This window comes from Scyliorhinus torazame, chromosome 14 (assembly GCF_047496885.1).
Source record: "Scyliorhinus torazame isolate Kashiwa2021f chromosome 14, sScyTor2.1, whole genome shotgun sequence".
In the NCBI taxonomy this organism is placed as follows: Eukaryota; Metazoa; Chordata; class Chondrichthyes; order Carcharhiniformes; family Scyliorhinidae; genus Scyliorhinus; species Scyliorhinus torazame.
In genome coordinates this window covers 83,415,076-83,428,780 of record NC_092720.1, presented here as the reverse complement: position 1 = coordinate 83,428,780, position 13,705 = coordinate 83,415,076, and the positions used below count along the sequence as shown (strand labels likewise).

Here is a 13,705-nt window from a genome sequence, read left to right as displayed (position 1 = left end):
GGGCCCTCCACACAGGGGACCCTGGGAGTGTCCAGCCCTCGACAGCCCACCCAACAGGGCAGGCAAGGCAGCAGACTGACACAACCTTAGCTGTGGATCCTAGGCCCCCCTCCTGCAGAGTCCAGCCAATGGCTTTAGTGCTCTGTCCATGGAATCGTACACAATCACCTACAGTTGGCACCATACTAATGCTGAGATAGCACTCCCCATAGTTGGAGATCTCCTCACACGTGGGCCTGCTGAACACCAACCTAGAGCCTTGGCCATGGCCTGAGGTGCTTCCTCCTCCGCGGTTTGCCCCCTTGCCACCCTTCTTGACTGAGGAGATGTGACGCTCCTCCATCTCCTCTGGGTCTAGGTTTCTCCCCTCTGCAGTGCCAAGTTGTGGAGAGCGCAATAGACCACAATAATGCAGGACACCCTCTGAGGCTGTACTGGAGGGCTGCCCCCAACCAGTCCAGGCACTCGAACCGCATCACCTGGCCACCAGCACATGTGTTGAAACGTAAACCTTGTTGCATGGGACCCACATCTGAATCCTCACGGGGAATCTCAAAGAAGCCTCCCGTCATGCCATGTAACAGGGTGAGTGATGATAGGGTTCACCATGCAGCCTTGTTTTGGGGGTCCCATCAGTGTATCCTGTGTAAACACTTCATTTAAAATTGGGGTTCAATGCTTGGGATGTAAATCAGTGGCAGTTCTCTTTAGCTTTGCATATCTCATTGGCAATTTAGTTGCCAATGAAGGGTGAAATTGAATTCCAATCAACTAAATGTCTCTTCTGACAATGAGTGTCACAGCTGATTAAATTAAATCCTTCAATGAGCATAACAAGCACACATCTAGAGGGCATCCTCATTCTCCCATTTCACAGCCCTGCACACTTATTCCTGAGAAACAAACTTCCTAGACAAGTTCAGTTGTGCTTCCCCAAGTGAGAGGGTCATCATTACTCATGAGGCAGGGATGCAAGCCATTCCTGAGGCGCCACTCTGCCCTTGCGGCCTGGCTTCTCATGAGACCCCACCCGGTTACCTCAGTCACCCCCTGTGCTGACCCTCCGTATTCACCTCCAGTCACCCACTTTCCAGCTCCCAGTAAGTATGGGCACTCCCTTAGCGGTGATTTGGTCACAAGCCCAGCGAGGCCACAGGAAGTGATGCCTGCATGCCAGCCTCCAGATCCCTTTAAAGGGGGCACCCCAAAGTGAATGGAAAGTAAGTCCAGCTAGCGACCTCTGCCCTGAGAATGAGTGACTGAAGCCTAGCCCCAGCTCCGAGTCAAACTTATCTGTGGCCCACATTCTCTCCAATGCACCTTAAGCAGTAAACAGCCTGGGAATCATGGATGCCTGAGTGTTCCACCTCCAATATCCCACCCCCCTGGTGGTGGAGCCACCAGGTTCATGCACTTGCAGACCTGTTCTAAATGATGTTGGTGTAATGTCATGCTGGCGCCCAGTGAACGTTCTGTGACAGATGAAGATCTAGAGAGAGTGCTCGCTAATGTCATGCTAATGTATTAAAATGAGGTTCTCGGGTTCATGTCATGTGATTCGCACTGGCAAGTTTAGAGTACCCAATTCTTCCAATTAAGGGGCAATTTAGCGTGGCCAATTCACCTACCCTGCACATCTTTTTGGGTTGTGGGGGTGCGACCCACGCAGACACGGGGAGAATGTGCAAACTCCACACGGACAGTGACCCGGGGCTGGGATCGAACCCGGGTCCTCGGCGTCGTGTGGCAGCAGTGCTAACCACTGCGCCACCATGCCGCCTGCGAGGGATTTCTAAAAGGCAATCACACTGGAGAGAATCACGTTTTTCTATTCTCCCCAGCTATTGAGCCCATGCAGGTTTCCCACAGAGAGAAAGGGTTCAAAAACGCCCCTATGTAAATGAATTTTGCTTTTTTATTTTTCCTACCAAAGTGGATAACTTTGCATTTCTCCACATACTTGCCCATTCATATACCCTATTTCAATCCTTTTGTGGTCTCTTTGCATCCTCTTAAGTTTGCTTTGTGTCATCAGCTAACTTGGATACATTACACTCAGGCTCTTCTTCCATGTCATTGATGTAGATTGTTAACAGTTGAAGCCCAAGCTCTGATCCTTGCAGTACTCCACGAGTTACAGCCTGCCAACCGGAAAATGACCCACTTATTCCTACTGACATTTTCCCAATCTTCAACCCATGCTAATACATTACCCCTATCCCATGAGGGCTAATTTTGTATAATAACCACTCATGTGGCACCTTAATCAAATGCTTTTGAAAATCCAAACACGCTCCATTCACTGGTTAGCCCTCGTCTAACCTTACAAACTCAAAATACAATTTCCTTTTTGCAAATCTGCTTTGACATGGTAGCAAGGCACTTAGGAAAGCATAATGTGATTAGGTATAGTCAAAGCCATGGAGAATTCTGGAAGATCAAAACCAATATATACATTCTCTATTCCTCTATTAAAACCTTACACACCTACCAAAAAGACAATCACAAAATTAAACACTGAGAGAGGAACCATACATTTATCAACAAAATCAGCAGCAAATTATATATAGAAAAAAACAATAAAATATTTGGAATGATCTGCAGTACAATGCTGCAAGAGCTCTGAGACACTTAAAAAATGCAAAACAAATAACAAGTGACAGTGCAACGGGGAAACAACAAAGTACAGACTGCAAGTGTAGGGAAGCCTCAACAACTTTCAAAGGAAAACAGAAAGAATTGACACATTATGAAACATAACAGCAACAAGATCAAGAATAAAAGCCATACCCAGAATCAAATGAGAAAATCTCAGAGCAAAACAAAGGGTAAATATATATTTCAGTTATTTATATGCTTTTTATTTACGATTCAATAAATTTGCTGAAACAAGATTTTGTGCTGTGCCTCCAAGAAGTGGGGAGAAAGTGGTGCAGTGCTTATGTCACTGGACGAGTAATGCAAATGCACAGGCGGCGTGTTCAAATCCCACCAGGCAGCTGGTGGAATTTAAATTCAAATAAATAATAAAAATCTGGAATTGAAAGACCATAAGGCATAGGAGCAGAATCAGGCCACTCAGCCCATCGAGTCTGCTCTGCCACTCAATCATGGCTGATATTTTTCTCATCCCCATTCTCCTGCCTTCTCCTCATAACTCCTGATCCAATTATTGATCAAGGACCTATCTATCTCTGTCTTAGACACTCAGTGATTTGGCCTCCACAGCCTTCTGCGGCAAAGAGTTCCACAGATTCACCACCCTCTGGGTGTCCTATGTTTCTAGTTTTCGCTACAAGTGGAAACATCCTCTCCACGTCCACTCTATCCAGGCCTTGCAGTATCCTGCAAGTTTCAATAAGATCCCCCCTCATCCCTGTAAACTCCAACAAGTACAGACCCAGAGTCCTCAACCGTTCCTCATACGACAAGCTCTTCATTCCAGGGATCATTCTTGTGAACCTCCTCTGGATCCTTTCAAAGGCCAGCACATCCTTCCTTAGATACGGGGCCCAAAACTGCTCACAATACTCCAAATGGGGTCTGACCAGAGCCTTATATAGCCTCAGAAGTACCTCTCTGGTCTTGTATTCTAGCCCTCTCGGCAGGAATGCTGACATTGCATTTGCCTTCTTAACTGCTGACTGAACCTGCATGTTAACCTTAAGAGATTCGTGAACAAGGACTCCCAAGTCCCTTTGTGCTTCTGATTTCCTAAGCATTTCCCCATTCAGAAAATAGTCTCTGCCAAAATTCCTCCTTCCAAAGTGCATAACCTCACACTTTTCCAAATTGTATTTCATTTGCCACTTCATTGCCCACTCTCCTAGCTTATCCAAATCCTTCTGCAGCCCCCTTGCTTCCTCAATACTACCTGTCCCTCTCCAGATCTTTGCATCACCTGCAAATTTAGCAACAGTGCCTTCAGTTCCTTCTTCCAGATCATTAATGTATATCGTGAAAAGTTGAGGTCCCAGCTCCGACCCCTGAGGGACATCACTAGTTACCGGCTGCCATCCTGTAAAAGACCCCTTTATCTCCACTCTACCTTCTGTCGGTCAGCCAATCCTCTATCCATGCCAGGATCTTGCCCTTAAAACCATGACTTTTAACTTATTTAACAGTCGCCTATGCGGCACCTTGTCAAAGGCCTCCTAGAAATCTAAATAAATCACGTCCACTGGTTCTCCTTTGTCTAACTTCCTTGTTACCTCCTCAAAGAACTCTAACAGATTTGTCAGACACGACCTCCCTTTGACAAAGCCGTGCTGACTCAGTCCTATTTTACCATGCACTTCCAAATACTTCGGGATCTCATCTTTAATAACAAACTCTAAAATCTTACCAATGACCGAAGTCAGGCTAACCGGCCTATAATTTCCCGTCTTCTGCCTCCCTCTCTTCTTAAACAGTGGTGTTACATTAGCCACTTTCCAGTCCTCTGTGACCCTTCCTGCCTCAAGTTATTCCTGAAAGATCATCACCAATGCCTCCACAATTTTCTCAGCTATCTCTTTTAGAACCCTGGGGTGTAGTCCATCCGGTCCAGGTGACTTATCCACCTTCAGACCTTTCAGTGTCCCCAGAACCTTCTCATTAGTAATGGTCACTTCATTCACCTCTGCCCCCTGGTTCTCCTGGCGTTCTGCCATCCCACTGGTGTCTTCCACCGTGAAGACTGATGCAAAGTAATTGTTTAGCTCATCTGCCATTTCTTTGTTTCCTATTATTACTTCTCCAGTCACATTTTCCAGTGGTCCAATGTCTATTTTTGCCTCTCTCTTCCCTTTTATATATTGGAAAAAAAGACAGAGTCAATGGATGGGAGGCGGGTTTGCATGATGGACTGAGCTGTGTTCGTGACTCTCTGTAGTTTCTTACGGTCTTGGGTCATACCAGGTTGTGATGCAGCCAGATAGGATGCTTTCTATAGTACATCTGTAAAAATTGGTAAGAGTCAATGTAGACATGCCGAATTTCCTTAGTTTCCTAAAGTATAGGAATTGTGTTTTCTTGGTCATAGTGTCGATATGGGTGGACTAGGACAGATTGTTCGTGATGTGTGCGCCTCGGAATTTGAAACTGTCAACCACCTCGGCACCATTGATGCAGACAGGGGTATGTACAACACTTCGCTTCTTGAGGTCGATGACCAGCTCCTTAGCTTTGTTGACATTGAGGGAGAGATTGCTGTCATTGCACCACGTCACCAGGTTCTCTATCTCCCTCTATGGTCATGTCATTAATAAACATGTAGATGGAGTTGGAGACAAATTTTGCCACACAGTCATGTGCGTGAAGGGAGCATAGTAGGGGGCTAAGTATGCAGCCTTGCAGTGCCCCGGTGTTGAGGACTATCGTGGAGGAGGTGTCATTGTTCATCCTTACTGATTGTAGTCTATGGATCAGGAAGTCGAGGATTCAGTTGCAGAGGGAGGAGCCACGTCCTAGGCTTTGGAGTTTGGATATGAGTTTGGCTGGGATTATAATGTTGAAGGCAGAGCTGTATTCAATGTATAGGAATCTGACGTAGGAGCCATTGTTGTCTAGATGATCCAGGGATGTGTGTAGGGCCAGGGAGATAGCTTCTGCTGTGGTGTGGACCGGTTGTGGCAGTATGCGAATTGCAGTAGATCAAGGCATTCTGAGAGTGTGGAGTTGATGTGTCTCATGACCAACGTCTCAAAACACTTTATAATGATAGATGTTAAGATTACCGGACGGTAATCGTTGACACACGTTGCCTGGTTCTTCTTTGGCACCGGTATGATGGTGGTCTTCTTGAAGCAGGTGGGAACCTCAGAATGGAGTAGTGAGAAGTTGAAAATGTCCGCAAACACACCTGCCAGTCGGTCCGCTCAGGATCTAAGTGCACCACCAGGGACTCTGTCTGGACCTGTTACTTTCCGTAGGTTCACTTTCAAGAAGGCCGATCAGACATTTGATGCTATGACAGTAGGTATGGGTGTGTCCGAGGCTGTTGGGGCAGTAGATAAGCTTTTCATGCACCTCACTGCTGTTTGTGGGGCCTTACAATATGTAAGTTGATTGCTGTATTTCCTTATATTACAAAAGTATTTGTCAGCCATTGCAAAGTTCTTTGTAATGTCCTGAGGGGCATTAAATGAATGCAAGCCTTTTCCACTGCTATTCTTTAGTTGGTGGAGCATATATTACACAATAGACTACAGGAAAATTCTCCACTTCAAGCCACTGGTAGCAGAGTTCCCGGTGAAGCGGAGAATCCAGCGTCGGGGGAAAAACGGGATCGCCACCCATCTCCGATGTTCCGGTCACCACTGGCGTCGAGATCGAGGTTCGCGCCCGCCTGCCAGCGGGAGGATGCAAATGGGTCATTAAGAATCATTTGCATCCACTTAGCGGGTCAGGCACCATGGCAGGGATTCTCTGAGCCTTCGCACTGCAATCGCGCTCGGCGCAGGGGCGGAGAATGGGGGCGTCAGACCCGTGATCGGGTCCGACGCCTTTCCGCGATTCTCCGGGGACCATGGTCGACTCAGTCCGCAGCCGCCCTGGTGGGGGGGCGAGGGGATCTGCCACCGATCGGCAGGTGCCTGCGACCTGGGGGGGGGGGGGGGCCTATATTGTCGGGGCCGGCCCGCGGTGGTGGTCTGCCATGTTGCGCGGACCCATGGCCAGAAGTGCAGGTCCCCGTATTGGCAGCTGGAGCTGCACGAAGCCCTGATAACCCCCTTCAAAACGGCGAATCAAAATTTTCTCGCAGGCGTGGGGACATAGCCCCATTATCAGAGAATTCCGCCCCATATTCTCTGGGCCCGTGTGATTCTCCATGGGGCGGGAATCACGTGAGAATCACTGCAGGTTGGACACGTGTGGCCCTGACATGGTGGACCTCTCAGTGGGCCAAGGGGCTAGCTCCTTAAATCCATCCGAGAGCAACTCTCTCTCTCTCTCTCTACACCACCACCCCCCCCCCCCAACAATGCAAGACCTGCTGCTGTGAATTTCCAACTGACCGCTTCAAAATCATTCAAGTGCGAATGGAGGTGATGGAACATACTTAATTCTGTTTGAAGTGGGCCAGGATTTGTCAATAAAAGATGATGTTTATAAACACTGTGGTTGGAGCACTTTAGAGTTACTCAACCGTGAAGGAAGATGAATGGGCAATGCTGACAGCTGTGTGTGTGTGTGTGTGTGTGTGTGTGTGTGGATGCTGTCAATCACAGCCTAGTAAAATCAATATCACACATAAATGAATGAATGGCTTGCAGAGCAAAGATCTGAGGGAATTTAAACACAGCTGACTGTTTTTATTTTTTCTTGAATTGACAGGTGCTGCCTCCTCTGCCTGTGCTAGCAGGTGTATTGCCCAGGTGAGTGTTAAAGCAGTGAATTTTTTCAGTGCCTGTCTGGTCTGCTCTCTACCAGGGGTCTCTTTTCTGGGGGGCTTCCTGACAGGGATCTCTTTCCTGGTGGCTTTCTTTCAGGGATATCTTTTCTGGGGGGGCTTCCTAACAGGGGTCTCTTTTCTGGGGGCTTTCTGACAGGAGTCTCTTTCCTGGTGGCTTTCTGACAGGGATATCTTTTCTGGGGAGCTTCCTGTCAGGTGTCTCTTTTCTGGGGGGCTTCCTGACAAGGGTATCTTTTCTGGGGGCTTTCTGACAGGGGTCTCTTTTCTGGGGGGCTTCCTGACAGGGGTCTCTTTTCTGGGAGGGGAGCTTCCTGATAGGGGTCTCTTTTTTGGGGAAGCCTGTGAGGGGTCTGTTTATATAGGGGGTCGCTGGTTGGGGTCTATTTATTTAGGGGGTCTCTGGGGTGTCTCTATTTAGGAGTCTCTGTGTCTCTGTGGAGGGAGCAGTTTGGGACACCCCCGTACCTAGTGGATGGTGGGGGGCGGGAGGCGGGGGGGGGGGAAGACACAGAAAGGCCCGGGATGAGGGGACTGGATTGCGATGCAGTGGGCGGGGGGTGACCAGCCGCAGGACCTCGCTATTGGGTCGTCCACTCAAAATGGTGGTCCGCCAGCTAAGGAATCCCTCGCAATCTTCGTCATGCATAAATTTGCATGGCGAAGGATTGGGAATCGCTTCCTGATTTGCGTTCCCACATGTGCAATTCAGCTCAGGTGGAAGAACATAGGGCGGGTTTCTCCATCCCGCTGCACAGATTTCAGGTGTGGCATGCCGTCGGGATTCTCCGTTTCATCGACTGGTCGGTGGGGTTTCCCATTGTGGGGCAGCCCCAAGCCGTCAGGAAACCCCGGGCTGCCGGCAAAATGGAGCACCCCAATGGCAGAGAATTGGATTCGGATTGGATTGGATTTGTTTATTGTCACGTAGACCAAGGTACAGTGAAAAGTATTTTTCTGCGAGCAGCTCAACAGATCATTAAGTACATGAAAAGAAAAGGAAATAAAAGAAAATACATAACAGGGCAACACAAGGTACACAATGTACCTACATAAGCACCGGCATCGGATGAAGCATACAGGGATGTAGTGTTAATGAAGTCAGTCCATAAGAGGGTGATTTAGGAGTCTGGTAACAGTGGGGAAGAAGCTGTTTTTGAGTCTGTTCGTGCGTGTTCTCAGACTTTTGTATCTCCTGCACGATGGGAAGTTGGAAGAGTGAGTAGGCCGGGTGGGAGGGGTCTTTGATTATGCTGCCCACTTTCCCCAGGCAGCGGGAGGTGTAGATGGAGTCAATGGATGGGAGGCAGGTACGTGTGATGGACCGGGCTGTGTTCACGACTCTCTGAAGTTTCTTGCGGTCTTGGGCCGAGCAGTTGGCATACCAGGCTGTGATGCAGCCAGATAGGATGCTTTCTATAGTGCATCTGTAAAAGTTGGTAAGAGTTAATGTGGACATGCCAAATTTCCTTAGTTTCCTGAGGAAGTATAGGCGCTGCTGTGCTTTCTTGGTGGTAGCGTTGACGTGGGTGGACCAGGACAGATTTTTGGAGATGTGCACCCCTCGGAGTTTGAAACTGTTTACCATCTCCACCGTGGCCCTGTTAATGCTTACAGTGGTATGTACAGTACTTTGTTTTCTGATGTCAATGACCAATTCTTTAGTTTTGCTGGCATTGAGGGATAGATTGTTGTCGCTGCACCACTCCACTAGGTTCTCAATCTCCCGCCTGTATTCTGACTCGTCATTATTCGAGATCCGGCCTACTATGGTCGTATCATCAGCAAACTTGTAGATGGAGTTGGAACCAAATTTTGCCATGCAGTCGTGTGGACAGGGTGTATAGTAGGGGGCTAATTACGCAGCCTTGCGGGGCCCCGGTATTGAGTACTATTGTGGAGGAAGTGTTGTTGTTCATCCTTACTGATTGTGGTCTGTGGGTTAGAAAGTCTAGGATTCAGTTGCAGAGTGAGGAGCCAAGTCCTACATATTGGAGCTTAGATATGAGCTTCGCTGGGATTATGGTGTGAAGGCGGAGCAGTAGTCATTAAAAATAGGAGTCTGATGTATGAGTCCATCTTGTCGAGATGCTCTAGGGATGAGTGTAGGGCCAGGGAGATGGCGTCTGCTGTGGACCGGTTGCGGCGGTGTGCGAATTGCAGTGGATCAAGACGTTCTGGGAGTATGGAGGTGATACGCTTCATGACCAACCTCTCGAAGCACTTAATTACGACTGAAGTCAGGGCCATCGGACGGTAGTCATTGAGGCACGTTGCCTGGTCTTTTTTTGGCACCGGTATGATGGTGGTCTTCTTGAAGCAGGTGGGGACCTCGGAGCAGAGTAGGGACAGGTTAAAGATGTCCGCGAACACATCTGCCAGCTGGTCCGCGCAGGCTTTGAGTGCACGACCAGGGATCCCTCCGGACCTGTTGCCTTCCGAGGGCTCACTTTCAGGAAAGCCGATCTGACTTTGGAAGCTGTGATGGTGGGTATGGGTGTGTTATGGGCTGCTGGAGCAGTCAACGGCGGATCATTGGTTTCCTGCTCGAACCGAGCATAGAATGCATTGAGTTCATCGGGGAGGAGTGCGCTGCTGCCGGAGATACTGCTCGGCTTCGCTTTGTAGCCCGTTATGTTGTTTAAGCCTTGCCACAACCGCCGAGAGTCTGTAATGCTAGACTGTGACTCGAGCTTGGTCTCATATTCTCTCTTGGCATCTCGGATGGCTTTGCGGAGGTCGAACCTGGATTTCTTGTACAGGTCAGGGTCGCCTGACTTGAACGCCTCAGATCTGTCCTTCAGTAGGAAGTCAATCTCGCGATTGAGCCATGGTTCCCAGTTGGGGAACGTACGTACTGCTTTCTTTGCACGCAGTCATCCACACATTTACTGATTCAGCCCATAATCTCCCAAACGGAGAATTTTGCACTACTTCCATACATCTAAAGAACTGTTGACAAAAATAAACTCGAAGAAAGTGTGCTTTCTTTGCAATTTTACTTTGATTCACATTTTTGAGCTTTACAGGCAAAAGAATTATTCACAGCCAAATGTCCAATATTTTTGTACACTGCTGAAAATATTTACACCAGAGGTTGCAAGTCCAAGTATTGCCATAAACAAAATTACCATTAACTTATGACAAGAGTCTCTAGGCTTCATACTGCACAAGCAATTAAAACAACTGTAGCTGAATTTACACAATTTAAGATCAAAGTAAAAACAGAAAATGCTGGGAAAACTCAGCAGCTCTGGCGATATTTAGAGCTTTGAAGTCATTCTGCCTCGAAACATTAACTGTTTCACTCTCCAGATGCTGCCAGCTCTGCTCCGTCATGTTCTGTTTTTATTTCATCTAGCATCCACAGTATTTTTTAAAAATTCTATATTTTAAGACAGTGAGGTTTGGCACAAGTCGTATAACATCTGAAGAGTTTGAGTATCTTCAGTTGCGAAGCACATTGCTAAAACTAACCTGTTAGAAGGGGTTCTTCGTCTTTTTGGTCAACCTCTTCCTCACAAAATGAAGGGGAAAAGGACCTTAAGTCATTTATACAGGGATCTTGAAAAGATTCAACTGGCATTCTAAGAGACAAAGATGCATTGATGTAAATTAGATAAAAGTATTTTAAACCCTACTTCACAAATATTTTAATTCACAGAGGAAATTAGGTGAGCAGAGTAAGTAGGAAGCGACCAGGACATGAGGCCAGCATTTAAATATGATTCATGGGTGATTGGTCAGGAATCAAGCAGCAAACCCACATGATGTGCATATTTTCAGGTGAACTCATAGGTCTATTTAAATCAGCAATGTATCTGTTAAAATGAAATTGCACTCCCTCCCTGAAATGAATTAAAAATACTCATCAGTTCCACATGTTTACCTAAATTCTGTGGATAAGTGTGTTCACACCGTTAGTGCTTTATGTGTAAAATTAACCATAGGAAATGGGATAAGCGCAATTAAAACAAACTTCGAATCTATCACCCTTAAAACGTTGGGGCCGTGTTGACTTAAGGAGGTTAACGACTAGAAAAAAATCACAAAACAGCAGGTGAGCTTATTTAGCTAAAGAACTGGAGGCATGGGGCGGGATTCTCTGATCCTGAGGCTAAGCGTTGACGCCGTCGGAAACGCCGTCGTTCACGATGGTGTCAACATGGCCTCAGGATCAGCAATTCTGGCCCCTACAGGGTGCCAGCACGGCACTGGAGCAGTCCACGCCGCTCTAGCTGCTGATCTCGGCATCAACTGGGGCGCCGCGGGGTCCACGCATGCGCAGTGGCACCGGCGCCAACGCGCACATGCACAGTGGCATCATCGCCAGCGTGCACATGCACAGTGGCACCAACACGCGCATGCGCAGTGGCTCCCTTCTCCGCACCGGCCCCGACGCAACATGGCGTAGGGCTAAAGGGGCCGGCATGGAAGAAAGGCCGAGAGGCCGGCCTGCCGATCGGTGGGTCCCGATCGCGGGCCAGGCCACAACCCCCCCCGAGGTCGATCCCCCCCCCCCCCACAAGCCACCCCCGGACCCTTCCATGCCAAGGTCCCGCCGCCTGAGAGCAGATTAGAATGGCGCCAGTGGGACTCGAGTTTTTTGTAACGGCCGCTCACCCCATCCCGGGCCAAGAATCGGCGGGGGGGGGCCACATAAAGCGGCCCCCAACCGGCGCCGTGCTGACCACATGGAAAATCGCGTCCCGCCGTCGGGGCACTATGGCGCGATTCACACCGGTCGCATGGGTTCTCCGGCCCGGCCCTGGGCTGAGAGAATCCCACCCGTGATGACTCAATTTTCAATTTGCCTGGGCGCTTGCTGAGAACGTTAATTGAAGTTTGGACCTCTTGTGGTTTGCAGCACACTGAGATAAGACAGCTGAAGTAAATGATGGTTAGATAGGCCTGCATTGTAAGCAGAGTAAAAAAAAGTAATTAGCCCTGTGGAATGCGGGTGAGGCTTAATTTTATGTGAGGGAACGGAAGCTGGAAGGTTGCCTGGTTTGAAAGTGGTAGAATCTAGAGTAGTCCTCCGCAGAGTCTCAAACCAAAGAAAGCAACAAGTTGTCTTGATCATGTGATGTCCCTGTGAAAACTGACAGGATTATGTAAATTAGAAGTATTGGCAAAGTAAGCAAACAAGGGACTGAGGCATCTGCACTCAAGAGGTGGTAAATGAAAGTTATGTTTCAGAATTGCTGCCACTGATTAGAATTTTCCAGAGCACTGTGGCAAACTATTGAGTGGTCCCGATATAAGTCAATAATTTTTATGATTGATGTGCCTCATAACAGAATTCATGGGACAAGAAAGAAGTAAAACTGAGCATGTGACATATGTAATTAGAAACCATAGTTAGGCTAATCGTGCTTGTTTTGTTTTAAGTCCTTTATATACAATAAAGTTTGTTTTGTTAACAAAAAGTGCAATCTTGAGGTGTAGGTCTACTGGTTAAAATGAAGTTTTTGGAATTGTATTTAAATGTTAACAGTCCACAACCTGGACTGTCAGAACACAATAATTTGAGTTATCATTTTGACCCGACCATTTCCTGCTTTAATCATTCGATAAGAATGCAATTTGACTTGCTGCTCAATAAATAATTCAAACTTCAATCTATTGGAAGCAGACTGGAGAGGAGACAAACGTCTGCCATTTTCACAGTCACTCTGGATGTTTAAAAGCAGATAATTACAAAGAACAAAGAAAAGTACAGCACAGGAACAGGCCCTTCGGCCCTCCAAGCCCGTGCCGACCATGTGCCCGACTAAACTACAATCTTCTACACTTCCTGGGTCCGTATCCCTCTATTCCCATCCTATTCATGTATTTGTCAAGATGCCCCTTAAATGTCACTATCGTCCCTGCTTCCACCACCTCCTCCGGTAGCGAGTTCCAGGCACCCACTACCCGCTGTGTAAAAAACTTGCCTCTTACATCTCCTCTAAACCTTGCCCCTCGCACCCTAAACCTATGCCCCCTAGTAATTGACCCCTCTACCCTGGGGAAAAGCCTCTGACTATCCACTCTGTCTATGCCCCTCATAATTTTGTTGACCCGCCCCTCAACCTCTGTCGTTCCAGTGAGAACAAACCGAGTTTATTCAGCCCTCCAATTAGAAAAGCATCCTTCCATTGCTACTCTCTGCCTTCTATGACCTGGCCAGTTCTGTATCCACCTTGCCAGCTCACCCCTGATCCCGTGTGACTTCACCTTTTGTACTAGTCTACCATGAGGGACCTTGTCAAAGGCCTTACTGAAGTCAATATAGACAACATCCACTGCCCTATCTGCATCAATCATCTT

The 13,705-nt window shown here is 47.8% G+C and overlaps 1 protein-coding gene across 4 annotated transcripts in view; it reads right to left on the bottom strand.

The window, feature by feature from the left end:
• Positions 1-13,705, bottom strand: part of zbbx (zinc finger, B-box domain containing) — a 177,556-nt gene that overhangs the window by 91,322 nt on the left and 72,529 nt on the right. For all 4 annotated transcript variants that reach the window (XM_072474438.1, XM_072474441.1, XM_072474440.1 and 1 more), the window contains one exon: positions 10,871-10,980. In XM_072474438.1, coding sequence (XP_072330539.1) covers positions 10,871-10,980 — 110 coding nt within the window. The remainder of the gene's footprint in view (positions 1-10,870; positions 10,981-13,705) is intronic.